This window comes from Phoxinus phoxinus, assembly GCF_949152265.1.
Source record: "Phoxinus phoxinus genome assembly, chromosome: 23".
In the NCBI taxonomy this organism is placed as follows: Eukaryota; Metazoa; Chordata; class Actinopteri; order Cypriniformes; family Leuciscidae; genus Phoxinus; species Phoxinus phoxinus.
Window position 1 is genome coordinate 7,624,589 of NC_136898.1, and position 20,183 is coordinate 7,644,771.

Here is a 20,183-nt window from a genome sequence, read left to right on the forward strand (position 1 = left end):
TTAAATCTATTAAATAGTACCAGGCAGTTATGAAACATAAAATGTTCACCAACTGCTGTGTACATCATAGAAAGCACCCATGGAGATCACATTCTCTTTTACATGTAAAGGTATACTGTACCTACGTGTTCACACCTACCGCTCAAGACTGTGATATACTGTGTATAAACTTAATTGTAAGCATGTGTATTCAGTGTAATAGTAGGAGATGATGGGGTAAAAAAGGATTTCTGGTCTCACATTTAGTTCAAACTGCTGTTAAATGACAATTTAAAAGAGAAATTAAGAAAAGGGGGGAAAAAAGTCATTAACAACAACCACCACAAAAATAACCTGAATCAAAATTGAAATCACTGAACAAACATCTTGGTTTCATTTTTAATGTTTTGTTTTTTTACATTTGAACATTACAATAGTTTTCTTCCCTCGCTCCGTTCCCTTCGTTTGTTTAAATATTATTACGTGACTGGCTCTATAAATCTTTTCGAGGCTCTGGCGTTTAGAGCGTGTGCCTCTGGCCACCAGACTACACCAAATAAAACAGTTTACATCTGCAGCAGGAAAAAGAAAAAAAAGACACATTTACATCAGAATATACATATCAGATCATTTAACATTAAAAATTTGCAATTTATATATTTATATATACGTGTTTGACCTAAAACAGCTTTTCAACTTGAAAAAGAAATCAGCAGCTCTGGGTTTCGGGTCAACATTTTTTTTTTTCAGTGTCTTCAACTGGCTGTATATTAAAATATGTCAATATTTCAGATAAAAGGTTCACTATGTCCTTGAAATGGAATCGGAGCACACCAGTAATAGATTGCTTTTCGTTTGGCTTCTTCTCAACCTGCGTTCTGGACGCCAGTGGCAGAAAATAAAAAGCAACAATTTTTCATACATCAAATCTCCGTAAGGTCACTCATGACAGCTAGCATGTGCAAAGAGAAAACCTCCGTTCTTGTTGTACACAGTGCAAAGCTTCCTCCGTACACTTGATTTACTCAGAATAAATGAAATCTCACAGGACTGAGGTATGATTCATTAAAAACGTTTGTTTGCTTCAGTCAAAAGTGAAATAAACCGCTTCGTTCACGTACAGTCCACGACAGGTTCCAAAATCAAGAGGAACGTCCTCTATTAGACAACATTAACAACAACAGACAACATAGTAAGTTTCTTCTTTTCTTTTTTTTTCTCTCAAGAGTATAAAAATGTCCGAATGTGCAGAACACAGGAAAACGTCCTTTCGTTGATCACTACACACAGTGTGCTTTGGACGGGAGTGGTGTTTCTGAAACTCCACGGTGAATGAGGAAAGATTCCGTGAGTATGCTGGTATCACACCTGTAAAATGATTCAGCTCATGTCATGTGTATACACTAATTAGAAAAATCATGTGTTACTGGATTTTTTTTTTCTCACCATCATACGTCAATTAATTTCACCCTGATTTTTTTTCGAAACACCTTCAGAAAAATATGCCTGAACTGGTTACCGTATATGCAGTGAAGTATATTTACAGTTACATTTCTTTCTCTTATATTTGAAACCACCATGTTTGAAAACAAAAGTTACAGTATACTTTTTTTTTCTAAATGACAACAACAACAAACACAGATAGATAGATATAGATATATATAAAAAGGACCATAAAAATATTGGAGTCCTCTCCCTCTGTATTGCCCAAAAATAGGTCATTATGATCAACAATGAGACTTCACAATTAAAAACAGCTACTAAGATTAAGTAATTTTCTTTTTTTTCTTTTTTTCAATGGATGAATGGCGTGGTGTCTTTCAGTGCGGCGTCTGTCCAAGTGTGCAAAATAAATGTTTTTAACTGGCATCAAAATTGATTCGGACAACACTTGTGAACACTTAAAATGAGCGAAGAAACTTAAAAGAATCGTGACAATTGCAACTGAATAATTCATTCATCTAAGTATTTTTCTCTAAAAGCCTAAGTCATTTAAAAGCATACAGAAAGGGGGAAAATAAAAGCAGGGAGTCCTGCAGTGACAGGAGGGCTGGATTACTGTTAACAGCAGTTGTGATGTTTTGTTTTCTGAGATGTTTTTCTTCTTTATTTGGGTCCACCCCCCTTTGTCCTTTCACCAATCAGAACCTGTAGTGCTTGAAGTCTTTATGACATCAACTGTACATGAACCAATCAGAGACTCTGGCCATTTTCCCAGGGCCTCCAGATGAATTCTGGTGATTCAAAACAGACGACACATTATAGGACAGGAAACCACAAACATTTGCTACCTTAAGTGTTTTTTTATTTTCTTTTAATCATTCTTGTTTAGACTATGAATGGCTACATAGAATCAGAATGGAGTTTTGAGAAAAAGAGAAAAATGTGCATACCTTCAATGAGTTGGTGCTGCATCTTTGCTTCGCTTTCAATGGTATCCATTTGTAAATGCTGTGGCGATCAAAGGACCCTGAAAGCAGATAATGTATAAGATGTTGAGCAGAATCATTGATGTAGTGTGAATCTAACAGAATAAAGCACACGTTTCTCTTTTTTATGAACTGTCTGAGATTCATTCTTCTCTTATGTACAGAATCAAGAACTCCACTTTAAGAGAACAATTATTCACAAATGATAAAAGTGACAATGAAAGCTGTGATCTGAGTGTCACTGAGAGCAGACATTCAGATGAAGTAAAACGCATGGTTAGTTCGGCACTAGCAGATGTTTTGGATGCTGGTTTGTCCCTGGCATCACTGTAGAATTTCCATGTCTTTTAGAGAAATTTCAAATTTGATTTTTAAAAAATACTTTTTTTGGGATTACACAGTCTACCAGCAACTTAGACCTGATATATTTTAATAAGTATCATACAAATAATTTGTTCACTATCAACATTTCCATTAGTTGTTATAGTGCCACTATAGGCTATTTTAAAGGTTTCTATTTTTATTTTGGAGCTCTCCTACAACAGGTTTACATGAATCCAAGGTCAAAACCACTATTTTACTCATAATATACATTGCACATCACCTCAAAGAGTCTGAAAACGGTTAGTTCAAAGATTAAGTTGCTCTAAACCCCTCTTTTCAGAGAGCCTACTCTGCTCTGATTGGTCAGACGGCCCAGTCTGTTGTGATTGTAAACTAAAGACGCATTATCATATCTGAATTTCAGCTCCGGATCTTCCTCAGCGCATGGTGTCGATTAAACTCCAGTGCGAATCTTCATCCTTTGGAAGAGCATGCAAAGTGGATTTGCAGCACTGAAAACAGCATCTTCTCGACATGTCGACAACGCGAACCAAACTCTTCCAGACCTCAGCTACAACTACAGGGTTTGAGGGCGGGTCAAAGTAGACGTTGTTCAATGAAGACCATAGGCTGGCATTATGCAAATTTGTACAATGTTACGTAGGTATGTAACAAGAAGTGAGACTTGAATAACTGACGACTCGTTTCGACAGTTCAGAATTGATTCCTTCTTTTAGGAGACATTCATTTTATTTGTTGTGTACTTCAACCTTTAAAACTTTGCAGGCCTTTTACATTCACAGACAGCTATATTACACACTGCATGAAAGGTAATATTTGAAAAACGATTAATAAGGGCACTTTAATAATTTTTTATTTCATAAAATACATATTTTGTTTTTATAAACCCTCTCTCATCCAGGAGATCTGTTTACGGCCAAACATCAGGAGTTGTTTACTTAAATGTTGGATTCTTGCTCTTTTAAAGTGCCATTTCTTTTATGCTACTTAATAAAGCTGCTACAATCCACATCAGAGTAACTCGGAGGTGTCTAAACATAAGGAAAATTCAAGAGGAAAACATATTTGCTGTGATTCCTCTTCCGTGGAGCTGATCAGTCCTGAATAAATAAATCCTGCCCATTGTCAGACTGCGTTTGTGAACTTACAAACCCACACGGCTGATTTAGAGGGCAAAACGGCAACCTGTCAACAAGCCTTTCTGAGAAACACAGCCGCTTATCGGGCCTGTCATCAGACTATTGTGTGCATGGCAGGAGCGGATCTGTCTAATCCATACGAATAAATCAAAGTCAGTCTCACACCCGCTGCTTTAGAGGGCAGGAAGGAAAGGCTCTCTTAAGTTTATATTGGCTTTTCTACCAGACTTCCTCATTTTAAGAATTGTGGGTAATAAAACTATTTTGTCTTGGACGTGTTACAACTACAAGTTTATCTAGAGAGAGAGAAAGAGAGAGAAAGAGAGTAAGAGAGAGAGAGAGAGGGGGGGGGGGGGGGTTCCAGTAGGAGGTGAACTGGTGACACGTGTCAGAAAAATAAATGGAGACGAGCATTTTAGTTCTGCGTCATTTCCCGTGTTAATGTTCTGCACGGAGACATCAAGAACTACACACACATCTATCAGTCCAGCTGAACGAACGCACACTACATTTGGAGTTAATCACACAGCACAAAACGCTCTCGCTCAGAAACACACTAATGCCGATGAATAAAGTTATGAATTCATGCAGTGGCATGTTTTATTTAGATGCCAGGAGGCAGAAATGAAGAATAAAAGACCCAAGTTTCTGCTCACTTCAGTTTCTAACCAGCAGTTAATATTCCTGTCACCAATGAATTGTCTTTATACACAATAAACAGCTGTTTATTTGCAATTCTTCAACATTAGCAACCAATTTAACCATTTAACGAGGGTTTTTTTTCATTTAAAGTGACTTACTTCTTGCAGAGGCAATCTCTAAACAGAAATGTCTTGCTCAAGGGCCTATAAACAAAGTTGAAAGTTAACAAATCAGGTTTGTAGAATCAAACCTTTTAATTACTAGCCAAGTACTTTAACCACTAGGCCAGTGGTTTTCATTCCTGGTCCTGGGGATACACAGCTCAGCACATTTTGTGCGTCTCCTTTATTTAACACACCTGATTCAGATCATCAACTACCGGTAATAAGATCCATAGCTGTGTTCACCTTTTTCATGTCCTTCTCTCGCTAACTTTCCTCCATCTCATTCACTCGGCTGAACGTCATTGCTTATGTTGCTCGAGTGCCGTTACTGGCGGAACCCTTGCAATGGTTTTAAAACGAACACCCTAAGCCCTTGAAAGCTGCTATGGAGGCCACCATGCAAGTTGCTGTTGTAGATCTGCACAATTAACCGTTAAAAGATAGCAATCGCGATTCAAACATCCACACAATCTTATTCCTAAATGACAACGATTTGGTCTATAGTATTGGAATAAATGTTTAAAGTTTGGATATAAACATTAATGTCTATGGCAGTGATCAAAATAGAGTAGGCCTAAGTAACCTTTTGAAAGTAACTTGACACTTCAAATAAAGTATTAAAAACACACACTTCAGCTGTTTCACTACTGGTGGAGTCAATATGAGTCAGTCATTGAATCATTTATTAAAATGTATTACACCGTCAGTGTATTGTGATTGAATGGGTGAATGTGAGGCAATATGTAAAGCGCTTTGGTGGCCATGGGTCTGTTAAAGCGCTATATAAATGCAGTCCATTTACCATTTAAAACTGATTTTTTACAATACAAATGTTTTTTTTATAGACAGCAGCAATTAACTTTGTCAGAACCTCTAATAAATTACATTATTTTGTTTAGTTGTCTATTCAGAATCGTAGGAGAATTGTGATCTCTTTTTTAATTTTCTAATGATTCTCAATTTATCCAGAATCGTGCAGCTCTGTGCTGTTGTGACATCACAACAGTGTTCCATTGTGGTCTATGGATCTGCCTGAAGTGTACATACGAGTAGACTCAGTCCCCTGGTCTGTCCAAAAAAAAAAAAAAAAAAAAAAAAAAAGTCCACTCGAAGTTGAACACTTCAAAATGGCGGCAGGGATTCCCCGAGGGGAAGTGCTTAGGGAAGTTTGTGAGTGTCTTAAAGTGGAGTGAAAACCTGACCATAAACTGAAATAAGTGTGTCAGATATGAGAGACAATATGTGCACACCAGGACCAGGATTGAAAAACCACTGCACTGGACATCTTTCCTATTCTGATGGGAAAATCTCACCGGTTCTGGCTCAGAAGTTTAGGAATAGTTCAGACAAAAATGACATTTCTTTCATTTTGGCATTCTTTTTACATTTTAACCATGGATGGCACATGTTGGTTATGAGACATTTGAGAACAATGCGACAAAAGTATTGTCTGATTTCTAAAGACTTTGAATATACCATGTTCACTATTATGGTGATTTTTCAGGAGCTTCCATGAAAAATATTATCAAGGTTTGGAACAGCAAGATGAGTAAATAATGACAGAATATTTAACTAATCCACCACAATTACATCTCTATCATTCTTTACCTTTCAAATACAGCAGATGAAAACAGGCCTCAAAGCAGATCACCCACAAGCAACAAAACTGTAGAAATCTGCAGCAAACACTCGCATAAATCAAAACATGTGCTTCAGTTGGTTAAGAAACTGATTTGTGAGAACAGGGTGAATAATTTAATTTCAATTTGGCACCTCATTATAAATGCTTTCTTCTTCAAATTGAGATCCGCGCTGACACCGAGCCGCAACCTGACGTCCGTGACATCTGCAGACAGAATCCGTGCGCTCCCCGACAAAAGCCAATTAAAGCAAGTTTTTGTGCAACGCAGGGGCTTTTGTTTGGAGACGGTGTCAAGAGCATCTGCTAGTTACAGGGACATCTGATTTTTGACAATTTGCTCATTTACAACCTTGGCAGCTTTTCGCTTTCTCTAAACTGTTTGTGATGCTTTTATTCCCCAAACAAAACATCAGCGAGATGAGAAGTGTCAGTCTAACGGAGACTCGTGACTCATTGGGGTATTTTTGAACATGTGGAATGGAACTAATTCCTCTGATATTCATTTTTTTTCTTGCGTTTCTAAATTGCTGCGCTGACAATCAAGCCCTTGGCATAAAAAAAGTGAGTCATGATGGAGGGAACAGCCAATCAGACTCTTATTTCTCAGTTGGAGGTTGAATAGAATTAAAAACTATGATGGACAAAAGGACAAAAGTGAGAACTTTCTCTGTACTTTTGGATGTCTTGAGTGAAAGAGTGCTGTACTCACTGCGATACTGTGATTGAACCCGGAGCCCGGCTGGGGGCTGGCAGCACTGATGTAATTTCCCACAGCTGAGTCCTGACTGCTGGGGCCGTACAGGTCTGCCACGGGTCCAGGACTGTTTGCACCGGGGAAACCTCCAGGCCGAGGAGGGTTAGCACCTGTACAGGACACACACACATCAGATCCATGATACATCAAATTTCAGTCACTAAGGCGGCAGAGACAGCTTCCAGCACACAGAATCATGGGAAAGAATACATACACTACCGTTCAAAAGTCTGGGGTCAGTAAGATATATATTTGAAAAGAAAATAATACTTTTAATCAGGTGAAAGTAAAGACATTTATAACGTTACAAAATATTTATATTTAAAATCAACACTTTAGAACTTTGTATTCAAAGAATATTTAAAAGTGTATCACAGTTTCCACAAAAACATTAAGCAGCTAAACCTGTTTTCAACATTGATAATAATACGAAATGTTTCTTTATCACTAAATTAGCATATTAGAATGATTTCTGAAGGATCATGCGACACTGAAGACTGGAGTAATGATGCTGAAAATTCAGCTTTGCCAACTAGTGTATGACACGTTACTTGTATAGTATGAATGAACAATACTTTTATTGAATAATGACCATTATAACAATGCAAATGTGTTTAAAGCTAAATAACATCTTCAGGGGCTGTTCAGAAGTTCTTCCATTGCTTGTGCTGTTTAAAAAAAACTAATTGTTGCACTACGCAAACTACATGGGTATCTTTGATAATTGTAAGGAGTTTTCCGTTGAGCACCGTGTTTAAGACACCTGCATTCTGTCCACTTGTTCTTGTTCGGTTTTTAAATACAAAAATGTCCTTTATGAACCCGCATTTACAATTGGACAGCATATAGATTAAAAACACCCACAACATTTATGCAAAAAAAGCAAGCAGCCTGGTCTGATCGAATGCCGTTCAGCAGGTCTGATCGAAGGACAGGGAGAAATGCAGGCTTTCCTGCTGTGCTGAGCACGCTGTGAGCTGAGATTTCAAGCGAGTATGAACACGCATGTAAAGATCGAGCTTCCTTTGTGACTGCTCATTTCCTAAATCTCTCTTCACAGTGACGGAATACAGTTGAGAGAGACCTCCAGCAACTGAACATCAGTGACTGCAGTCACCACTGGTGTAAACTAGAGAAAGATGCACGTGTATGATGCAGGCTTGTAGTCGGCCGTACACGGATTACATTGCTTGCCCATCACCAATTTATACTTCTGCATCGAACTCACGCTGTAGCTACAGTACGTCGCAGGCTGCGTGTAGCACGCATCGGTCTGTGAGCGCAAATTCTAAACCGAAAATCAAGTATCTCAAGAATTAATTTATATATTTGAATATATATTTAAAAAATATATATTAAGTTCAGCAATATTTTTTATTTTAGCAGTATTTAATACTGTGGCTTTTGGTTTAAGCACTAACTAACTCTCCTCCTGTCTCTGGACGTGTTTCCCATGTCTTCCCTGAGCTCTACGGCTTACCTCGCTTTTACAGTCATTTTATGTGTGTACTGTAATCTTTCTTCCATATAATTGCTGGATTCTGTAAAGGTGCTGTGCTTTCTCTCGCTTTGCCAGAAATAGGATTTATGCTCCAAATTAAACCCTGGGGCTAAACAGTTACTGCTATTAGCTTTAATAGCTAAACATGACTTACATTTATTGGCTTTGACTGGTAGCTTAGCAGCACCCATGCTAATTAAACCCGCCGGCCTGCGATTACGCAGCGTGTTTTGGAGACACAGGTGACTCATCTGTCCCGCTCCAGCTCCCAGCATTGGGGTTTCAATCGATGTCACCCTGCACATGCTTTGGCGGGATAACAAAGTGTTTTTGCTGAGCAGACTTAGAAACATAGATATTGTCTAACACAAAGCTACACACCAATGGTGTCAGTATTGACCCCCGCAAGACCCACAATGCATTGACTGTGTCCAAGTTGCCACAGCAACAAGCATACAAGAGACATTTGGACGGACCTTCATATCAGGTAGCGCGTCTGTATTTAATAGAGCTATCTGGAATCGCTCTAAACCCATACTGAAAGCAATATTAAGGTCATAAATTGAAGCAGCAAAGTCGTAGATGAGTTTCTGTTTCCAATGCCAACAAAAAATAAAAATAAAGAATATATTTTGTTGTTGTTTAGCTGGAGAAATGTGTCAAAATCTAGCAAGAAGGAACAGATGAAAAGACTTGGAGCCAATACAACAAAATATGTAGCAAATCAATGACTGATCTGAACTCACAGATTTGATTCTTTAAATACTTGTCTAAATGCACTTAAGAGATCTTAAAGTCACCAGTAATGGTGTCCCCAACACATTTACATCCATAATGTGACGCATTTCAGCAAATGAACAAGAACACTAATGTTTTTTTTTTTTTTCATTTAAATCATGTACTCTTAGGAATGGATTTAGCTTTAGCCTTTGTACTGTGAATCCAAAGTTACCGGGAGCAGAATGAGCACAGGTTGGGCTCAAGGCCAAACCTACTTCATCTATGTAATCGCTGGTGTAAAGCGGGAGGACTACAGACATTTTCCTGTTGGCTGCCAAATGAAATGAGGCAAAGAGAAGTAGGACAGAAGGAGCTGAATCTCAAAGATCCACGACACCTGGCCTGGCACTGATTAGGACCGCACCGCAGATGGGTCACACAACGCGTGACTTCACTGGCTCCTTCAAAACAATGTGGCTTAACGTGCATCAGACGGCCACAGATTCAAACCATGACTGGATTTAAATGTGAATTCTAAGAGAATCTCAAAATCAATGTAGGAACAGACTGAATTGAGTCAGCCCTATATTATACTTCATACACAGATGTTGTACAGTACGTATTTAAGATATATAAATAATAAATGATAAAGTATTTTATCCTAACAATGCCTAAGTATTTTATGAAGCATTGTCAAGCCTTGTTTATACTCGACGCGTCCGCACGAGCGCGAAGGTGCGCGCGGCAAAAATGACGTAATTGCGGTGTGGGAGGTCGCGCGCGTTGGGTGCGCAAAGGCCCATTTCGCCTGCCGGTGTGCACGGCAGATTTTGTAACAGCGCGCGCGGCTCCGCATCCGAAGATGAACGACTTCGAGCCGAATCTGGCCAAGCATGAACTTCTTATCACACCAGCACCCAGTTTGCGCGTCTAAATTAGTTGCTTACATTTAAAAAATTAGCATACAATAGCATAAAAAGCCTTTTTAATGAACATAAAGGCCCATGTACACGAAAGTTAATGAAATGTTTAGGGAAATTATAATTTTTTTTAAGAGATCGTTAATTTAGTTGTATACATGCATGTATTCCCATATAGGCTATAGCCTACAAATATTTTGTTCTAATGGCACACGTAATAATCTCAGGGTTTACTGGGTTTTACACGATTATTTTTGTATTGGTGGTGGTATACTAAAATAAACAGTCACGTGCTTATCTTTCTTCTTCTCACCGATTCCTGATGTTTTAGAGGGCAATTACTCGAGTCACCCCCTGTCGTTTCAAAGAATAGTACAACGGCGAGCGCGTCAAGTATAAACGCCTCGACCGCTTGGAGAGGTGCGCGCGCAGTCAGCGGAGACTCGCGCTCGTGCGGACGCGTCGAGTATAAACAAGGCTTTAGGAGTGATCTCAGGTAGGACTGATTTCTTTGCACTAAAACATGCGGTACATGAGTGGGTTGTCTATGTATGTAAAAACAAACAAACATAAGGACACTTGTAATATTAAGGGGTATTTCCAAATATATCATAATGAATGGGCGTTAGAAGAAAAATATGCCATACACACCTGAGCTCTTGAAGTGGTCCGGGCTTGGGTGGTGCTGGGAGGGTGAGTTGCAGGTGGAGGTGACGTGCTCACTTTGCAGCATCTGACCCGTATGGGGCCCCAAGGTGGCATAGTCGGCAAAGGAGCAGGGAGCGGCCCGCTGGTCACCGGGGCCAGAATAAAAGCCATAATCGGGGAACCCTAGGAAATACATAGAGGAGATGAGACGCAGACATTGACACACATGACACTATATGATACAAAAAAGATGAAGTGACTGACAGGTGACGACATGAGGCTGAATGTTGCCCACATACACTCAATTTGTTAGTAGTTACACAGCATGATGCCCACTAAACCAAAGATGCTAGCAAAGATCTTAAGATATAATGAGTGAACACATTAGATATGGTGGATAGGATACAGTGAGAAATAAAACGCTGTCACATTCAGCGTGTGGTTCAACAAACTATCATTGATGTTTATTGGCCATAAACATCAAAAAAGTATGTTTTCATCAGGATGGCAGATTATGAACGCCTCAGAGGACATTATTTGATGGCTCTAGCTAACATTTATAGCTGGTCTCTTTAATCCTATGTGCGGGTTTGATATACAGAGAGCATGAAATGTCTTCATTGGCCTTCTAGAAAGAGCAAGATGATCCAATCAAAGAAAGCCAGGATCCACCACACAGGCTTTTACATCTTACGTCTCCCCTGCCGCATGTTTGCTTTTCATTGGGGTCTGGGACCTGCAGGAGCGTCCTGGAGTACTGCCGAACATCACAGCGCTGATTATGCCCTCAACAGCTGGCAAAAGTAATCTGAATCTCTAAGTAGCTTCTCTTTCATCAGCTTCGCAACTTTCCCTCACCGTCCGCGGTTTGTGGGCAAAACGCCTGCCTGTCAAATTACACTCAAGTGTTGAGGAATGGCACAACTCCAACACCGCCTGCTTTCTGTAAATCATGACTTGAGGAATCAGAAATGTGCCGCTGTAATGATGATCCCAATTACATCTTCCAATTACAATTCAGTGAACTCATACAAAAACATGTATGTATATAACCCAGACAGACTTGTGGGTTCTTTTTTTACCCCAATTTCTTCTCAAACTGTTGAAATGAAACCTTAAACACATTTAAGGAACAGTTTGCCCAAAACTGAAAATTCTGTCATCATTTACTCACCTTCATGTCATTCCAAATCTATATTATTTTTTTCTTCTTCTGAGCAACACAAAAGTATATATATATTTTTTTTTTCATACAATGAGAGTCAGTAGGGTCCTATGTTGTTTGTGACCCAATTGAAAAAAAACACAAATATATTCTCAAATGATCTTTTATCATACTGGCTTGAAATGAGTGCAAGTAAATAACAGAATTTTCTTTTTTAGGCTAAACCATTCTTTTAAACGAAGCTAAGAGCATTCTTATTGGCAGTTACCAATCAATCAAATACAAACATACAAAGGGTTAGGTATGTGTTCAACATTATGAATGCCCACCAATCCAATTCTACAGAAATCTGTGGAGCTTCCTACGGAGTTCTGTCTGGGACACACTGGGGCTGTTCCAGGTCAACACTAGGCATCCTGAGTCTTTAACGGATCTTTTAGATCGTTCTCTCCTCACCCTGCACTGTTAATCAGGACTAAACCGACTTTCACGCTCGATCTCAACCACAAAAAAACATCAACAACAACAACAACAAAAAAACAGCAAAACAAAGGCCAGAGACACCCTTTCTTTTCGTAATCCATTTTTTCGACGTGCATTCTAATCGCCAGTTGTCCTTGAATTTTAAAGTGGGTTTTCTGCTCCCCGCTAATTAGACAAGCTTCCGCTGCCTCTTCTGCACTCTCTAATTAGATCTTTAACAACAAACAAGAGTCGACCTCTACGCAGACTCCTCCATTTGTTAAATGACTGAGCAGGGGCGCAGGTTAGTGAAGGCGCAGCGTCCCCCTCTCCTCCCGCACTGTCTTTGCGGAACCGTGCCGGCACGCATTCCAAGAGTCGCACATTGCCAGGACATCACAATGGCGGCTTCCTGTTCCATCTGCCTAATTCTGCCGATTACAGGATACTGGGAGAGGCAGTACACAAAGCCGACATTCACACACACAACGGATGTACACAGCTGCTTTGTTTATGCTGACACGGACAATTAGCCCTCAGCTGCACAAGGCGCTCAGTCAGGAAGGTCTTATCTAATAAAGGCAGGGAAAATTACCTTTATTGTTCAGGTAGATTGCCTCTAATGATAGTGCCATCAGTGTAAAAGGATATGAATAAAATGAGGCTGAAAAGAGCTCTTCAGTTGGATGGCAAGACAGCAGAAGCAGCCATCTGGGAGCGAGCCGTTGCCTGATTATCTTCCTCTGCTCATTTTCTTTTCAGAGCATACAAATGATTTACTTTTACTTAAGCAAAGGTGAGAAACAGAGAGGGATCGGGCAAAGTTGCTCTGACATCAAAGTTAGAGAAATAATAGCTCTCCTCTGATCTTTCTAAAACAACACATGTTCTCTCGCAGCATGTTCAAGAGGTAGCGTGCATCACCTCGGGGGGTCGCGGCGATGTGGGTGTCTGCCACAGAAATGCGTTTAGTCTGTGCGCCACAATATGTGTGCGAATTAATGGTTCGCTAATGAACACCAATGGAATGCTGTTTTAGTTGTACGGACATCTGCTGTAGCGCTTCATCAATAACACAATTTCCGGCACATCACCAGAGCTTTTGATAATTCAGCTGGTAGCGCGCTAGAGCTGTAAATCTCTGTTTCTGGGTTTAACTGCAGTCTGGACATACGAGCTAGTGAGAACAGCAATATCACTGCATGTGCCACAAATTTACATTCTGGTGTTCTTTAAGAACTAATCAGAAAAAACCCATGGAGAACACCCTTTAGGGCCTTTATTTATACAAATGAACAATTTGAAAGCAGGGTTCAAATCAAATCAGTTTTGAAACTATCTCTACATGACCAGGATCTACATTTGATTTGTTCAACTTTTACATGAAAACAGGGTCTGATAGAGCCCTTGCAGAGTTGACATCCCATAATGGGTTTTGTTGACATTTCCAAAATGAAATTTCCCAGTCATTTCAAAATTACAAACCAGTCAGTAATGTTTTGCTATGTGTGCAATTAGTTTTCAGCAAAACTGTATCGCTTTCAATTACTATTGTACAATGTCATAATGTAAATTATTAAATATAAAACATTAAAGTAGATTACTCATTTTACATTTTTAAATACTTTTTAATTGTTATATACATGCTTATATTTCCTTAAAAAAACGGGAGAAAGTGCAATGTGCAATATGGCGGAATAAGTCCCGCCTTCTAAAGAAAAGTGTCAATTGCCGCCATTGCAGCAGCCGTTAGAAGCTCCAGTTCCTAAAGAAACGCCAAGTTGTTGTATTACAAATGTGTTAAATGTTTAAATTTAGATTCCAATACAATAGTATAAACTGAGAAAGTTGAGTACATTGAATTTAGCATTTAAAGTTATGTACTGTCCAGCAAGAGATTCCTGCCAGTCCTGTTCTCTCTATTGTAAGTTAAATGAGTCAGATTACTGAGACTCTCACCCTTTGTCTTTAATGGCTCGTGGAGCCCCTGGCCCAGTCGTTGAATAGTTAGGCTGATTGATTGGATTAGCATCTATACATTTGAATGACACTGTAATGCGGATGAGATCAGGGCTGGGGAAATGGGCTGACTCCTGTACTTCATTTACACGCCACCTCAATGTAAATCCCTCCCCCTAAAAGTATATAAATTGCAACGTAAAGTTCCCTTAGTCAGACTTGGATGACTACAGCAACGTACAGTGAAGTCCTCAATAATTAATAACTTTTGCTTGAAAAATATCCCAACGTCTCCTGGTCTCTGCTTCGTTGAAGTAAAAGTTTCCAAAAAAGTGTTCTGAGACACACATTTAGTACTGTGCATGAGCATTAGCTTGGTCCATTTTTTTTTCATGATTCAAGCGTTTAGAAAAATAATGATGGGACCGGTGTGGTCAGATTTCAAATATGCAATTTAAGCTTGGTGAACAGTTTTGGAGAATTTGAAGTTTCCCCATTTAAAGAGATAGGAGCTGCACTTGCTTGCCCGAGATGTGTTACAAAGATGGCCGCCGAGTGAAATGCCTTGTCTTAAAGGGACTTTGACCATAAGCAGGAGAGTGAGTGCGGTGTGGAAGCAGGTGAAGCTCTCAGGTGTGAACTGCTAAAGACTTCGACTCAGCTCCTAGTTACAGTATCACTGTCCATCTTATCTTCAGCCCAATTATTAATATTCCAGCTATCAGTGTGAAACAAAAGACCCCTTCCATTTGTTTCTCTTTTTTCACTCTCTCAGTAGTCTAATTGGATGTAATTACTCATCTGCAAAGCAAATGAGTGGGTCGGCGTTGCCGTGGCGACCAGATCAGCGGGCCCAGCAGTGCGAATCGTTCGCCGAGCCTCATTTCTGACGATAATTACCCCTCTCCCCTCACTTTCACTCTCACCATCTCTCTCCTGAACAACAGAAAGACCTGTTACGAAGTTATAACTCAAGTCATCGCTTGTTTCCTTTCTCCCTCTCTCTCCCAGCTTGCAGCCAACAGTGGGGCGGCTCTCTCTGAGTGGATAACGGCTCTCCTCGTTTCCACTTTACCAGATCACAGAAGTGACCTCAAACTGCCTCTCTCTCTCACTAACACACACACGTCAAACAGTCTAAGAGCTTTCGATCACATTCACAGTAAAACACAGGCTAGTGTCTGTCCTCCGCCACTTACATGGCTGAGCTGGTTAAGAGTGCATCAGTGAACAAGTGTGTGATTATCCACACACACACACACACACTCAAATCCCTGGTGGCCATTCGAACAAGCCACTTGATGGCGGATGTCAGTTAGTCTGTCATATTGGCCCCCAAATTAGCTTTGAATTTCAGAGCAGCTGTAATTAGCCTCTTCATTTCCACCTAAGTCAATTTAGAAAGGGGAAAAAAACCCACATGTGCCTGGATTTAGCTTTCACTTTCCATTCAAAACAGTCCTTTTTGACCGAACGGCTGGCTAATTAACATCACTAGGCCCCCTTTTCCGTAAGTGCCGACATTTAATAAATAATACATATTTAATGTCTTGTCATTTTGGTGCTCAGAAAGGCTTTGCTAATGAATTTTACCACATGATTTATTCAGCCATTTTCTGGCATACTCTCAGGTCTCTCTTCGTGCTTTTCTCTGGTTGAATGACAAAGTAACCTCAGAAATTCAGGACGTTATATCTAAATTAGTGACGGCTCAGTTACAAAGCTTTTGACACAGAGAGGTATGATTTGTAGATGAACACAGCAGGGAGACGCCCATCATGCACCTTTTTTTTGGTGACAGATTCTTAAGTCTTCCTGATCAGATTGAAATGAAACGAGTCATCTAGAGCTGAGTTTTTATGTATTTTTGTGTCCTCTTAAAGCATCCTAAAGCAACCCACCCACCCCCCACTGTTAATGTTAAATCATTTAAAAATATTTTTCTTTAAAATGTATTGCATACGGAAGCTCTGAACCGCAACGTAAAAAAAAAAAGCATTTCGAGATTAAAGTCGAAACATTACGAGAATACAGTCTTCCAGTTGCGTGTGTGCATTCATAACAGTGCGCGCGTGCGTGTGTGTGTGTGTGTAAATGCGCTTGTGCAGTCGAACTGCCTCAGACATGGATCTACACAAAATAGTAGCTTTTTACTTTTATCTGGGCTTTCAACTAAAGGAAATTCTACAGGTGCCAATCTACCAACATGCATTACGGCTATAGACGAGGACACAGACTCCCAATCTAGTCCAAAGACTCCAAACTTTATGTGGCACTGTTTTTGACGTGTTTTCGTGCTCGTCTATAGGCAACACCATCTGGGTCGAGAACACTAACAGTAACCGTTCTGTCTCCCTCTTCACCGTAAATACGTTCTGGATACATTTTAAGTGCATCATTCTGTATCCAATCATTTGGCCAGACCCCGTGATTTCCTCAGATATAATAACCACTGATGGTGGTTGAGGAGAGATTCCCTGGTATGATTGTAAAGCGCTTTAGTTTAGGCCTACAGTAGACATATGAAAGCGCTATATAAATGCCTCATTCATTCATTCATTAATTCATTCGTTCATTTGTAAAGCTGGATATCTCCATCCAGTCTGACAAATGTTTTCGTCTGCTAGTCTATTCCGGGCAGGCGCAGTATATTTTATAACGTCCTATAATGGTAGCCTAATGCCATGTTGGTAGATTGGCACCTGCATTTCCTTTTGTTGAAAGCCCAGATAAAAGTAAAAAGCTATTACTTTGTATAGATCCATCCATGTCCGAGGCAGTTCGTCCGACTGCACAAGCGCATTTCCACACACACACACACACACACACACACACACACACGCGCGCGCGCGCACCGTTATGAATGCACACACACACAACTTCTACGGAAGACTTTATTCTTGTAATGTTTCGACTTAAATCTAGAAATATTTCGACTTTATTCTCGAAATGCGAGAATTAAAAAAAAAATTTTTACGTTGCGGTTCATGGCTTCCGTAATTACACTATGTATATGTAAAAATTAATATTTTTTTAAATAAATATTAAATTATACAGATAAAATAAACAAATAGAATATACATTTAAATAAATGTACAATAAATATTACATTATGTGTAAAAATATGTTTACATTTTAAAATAAACATAAAATACAAGCAAAACTCAAATTATAAAATGTAAATATTATACAACTATAATTTTTTTTAATGAATTCAATAATAGAAATAAAATAAATGTATACTTTTCTCTATTGGGGACAGCAAAGAGCAGAAGGATCTGGTACTACTGCTCTTTACTACTGTAATTTAAATCACAGTTCAGTCCATCAGGAGCTAATGCAGTGGGGAACTCCAGCCTGTAGTTTAATCTCACCTCTTATACAGGAGCCAAACCCGCACTCTGCAGAGATGCTTTTCAAGGCTCACAGAGCTTGTTGGGATGAAATGGATAATGATCTCAGATAATGGGAGGTATTTTGCCAAACAGGAGCATCTTCATGCCCGGGCAGGCGGCCCACTGCAGCAGAGCAGAACGTAAAACAACATATCATCTGCTCCCTCAAATACAAACTTGTAATACTACCGCGCTTCTATCTGTTAATTATAACGTATGGACCTCAACCCATTCGGCATTTCGTTTCACAGGACTGATAGTTCTGGGGAAAAAACGACACCAGCAGATTCCGTAGGACACAGGGGTTAAATGCAGCAACCGCTGGCCATTGAAAAAACCCTGACACAGTACTGCTTATTCAAGAGAACATGGCTCAACACTGCACACTCCCACAATACACCAGGGCACAGGAAACTGCCTCCACTGCACTCCATCTGCTGAGCAAACTCATCACTTTCCACTGATCTGTTAGTGTCTTACGACAACTACCATCTCACTGGGGAAAGAGGAGATAAAGACAGGGGGAGAGATGGAAATAGAAGATGGGGGATGAAAAGGTGAGAATAGAAAAGCTGCACATGATGAGGTGAACCAAAAAGAGAGAAAGACACACACAAGTTCTTTCTGCCTTAATGATCAGGAATGGGTTGATCCACATACGGCAACCTCTAGAAAAACAACAAGCATCCCATGATCCTCCACTGAGAGACCACGGCATTGCTCTGAAAGGGACAGAGAGATCCAGGGGGAGATGTCTCAGCAAAGCAGGAAAGGACGAGGCACATCAGTTGGAGACACACGCCAGCAGTGTCTTGCACCAGGGAAATCGGCCTCCAGAAAGCTGTGCCCTGCGGAGCCAACAGTCTCTGCAGTCTCTGTCAGGTCCAGGGAGACAAACCTTAACCTGAATCTCTGAAACACTATCTTTAACAGGAAACAGCAGTGAAACACTGCAGAATTTAGATGAGGGATTGAATGCGTTCGTGAAAGCAATTCTCCAAGACAATTTACTCTTAAGTGCAGTTCTACTAGGCCAATAAACTCCAACTGAAAGGAGAAAAATGGTGTGTTATCAAGTATACAAGTCTCTGAGATGTTAAGCCTGTAAGCTGTGGTATCTAGTTCTCATGTTAATGTTTGAACCCCAGCACTGTTGAGACATGACTCACATTCTCCAGTGCTCTGAACCCTACTGAGAGTAGCTGCAGCGTTACCCTGGTGTCGTGTTGTGAACAGGTCAAGCGTTTTAACATGATGTTCAAATTCAACATTTAAACTTTGACCACATCTGACCTTTAGAAGCGCATCCAATGATTATCTGACCATTTGCATGACGTATCATTACATATCATATGGGGTGACTGCGCAACAATCAAAACAAGATCACGTGTCTTCATACAGTACATCACCTTGTACGACGAAAAGTTAGAGACATACTGTATCTTGACACTTCCCATAATGCTTTTCATGTGTAGGTCACAGCAACACTAGGTCGAAGAGCAGAGCTGGGCAAAATTCTGAATTGACTACCTTTCAGTTCATGTGTGTGAATTTGAAATGAATTGGCCACAAGACAGAATGGTGTGACAGGAATAGGAAAAATTGTAATTCCATCCATCCATCAACCTTCAATCATGGCGTTTTATACTTTTCAAAACTTTCAAATAAGGCTGTAAAGCCAACATTTAAAGCTTTTCTAGTTAAACATTTTTTTTTTTAACTGAATTTCTTTGACGGATTATGGCACATAATGAGTGAACTGATAGACAGGACACAAAATCTCTAGTGAAGAGTGCGTTTTTCGGCTGGGGGAGCAGTAGCCACTCAGAACACAGGCGGTAAAGAGCGTTTACCTGGCCCTGCGTTCTGTGGGTACGCCATGTAGCCGCTTCTTCCCCGGGTAGCCCTACCTGAGCCTCGTGCCGCCGCCACTGCTGCCGCTGCCACAGGTCCGTACGTCGTCGCTGGGAAACCTGCTGAAAGAAGAAAATTATTTACTAGTGCTCTTCATCTCAATCAAATTTACAGCCACATGAATGCAGCAGAGCTTCAAGGAACGACTCCATTCACACTAACGCAACACACACGGGGGAGATGCTACATCATCGTTCAAATAATTATATATAAATCAAAAGAACTCAGATATAATTGTTTAGAGTGGAGCTAGCAGGACTGATCTACAGCCCCTTTCATTTTTTGGCAACAGTTTAATTACAGACAGCACAGGAACACGCTGCTCATAGAAGGACAGTCAGCTATTTCTTTCGCACACAGGCAGGGAAAAATGCAATATATTAAAGTTTATTTGCACTCACTTTC

The 20,183-nt window shown here is 40.0% G+C and overlaps 1 protein-coding gene and 1 long non-coding RNA gene across 5 annotated transcripts in view; both read right to left on the reverse strand.

Moving 5' to 3' along the window:
• Positions 1 to 396: 396 nt before the first annotated feature.
• Positions 397 to 20,183, reverse strand: part of msi2a (musashi RNA-binding protein 2a) — a 152,561-nt gene continuing 132,774 nt past the window's right edge. The window contains exons 11-15 of one of the 4 annotated variants that reach the window (XM_079598883.1): positions 19,775 to 19,837; positions 10,887 to 11,066; positions 7,050 to 7,204; positions 2,373 to 2,449; positions 397 to 2,213 (exon numbers count right to left, since the gene is read on the reverse strand). In XM_079598883.1, coding sequence (XP_079455009.1) covers positions 2,408 to 2,449; positions 7,050 to 7,204; positions 10,887 to 11,066; positions 19,775 to 19,837 — 440 coding nt within the window. In that variant the 3' untranslated portion in view covers positions 397 to 2,213; positions 2,373 to 2,407. Of the gene's footprint in view, positions 2,214 to 2,372; positions 2,450 to 7,049; positions 7,205 to 10,886; positions 11,067 to 19,717; positions 19,841 to 20,183 lie in introns of all 4 variants that reach the window. The other 3 variants (XM_079598881.1, XM_079598882.1, XM_079598880.1) reach the window with 3 other exon arrangements.
• On the reverse strand, positions 4,692 to 6,643 carry LOC306991227. The gene is made up of 3 exons (XR_013796056.1): positions 6,472 to 6,643; positions 6,307 to 6,374; positions 4,692 to 4,737 (listed from the first exon to the last, which is right to left on the reverse strand). It is a non-coding gene; the product is annotated as an uncharacterized lncRNA (long non-coding RNA).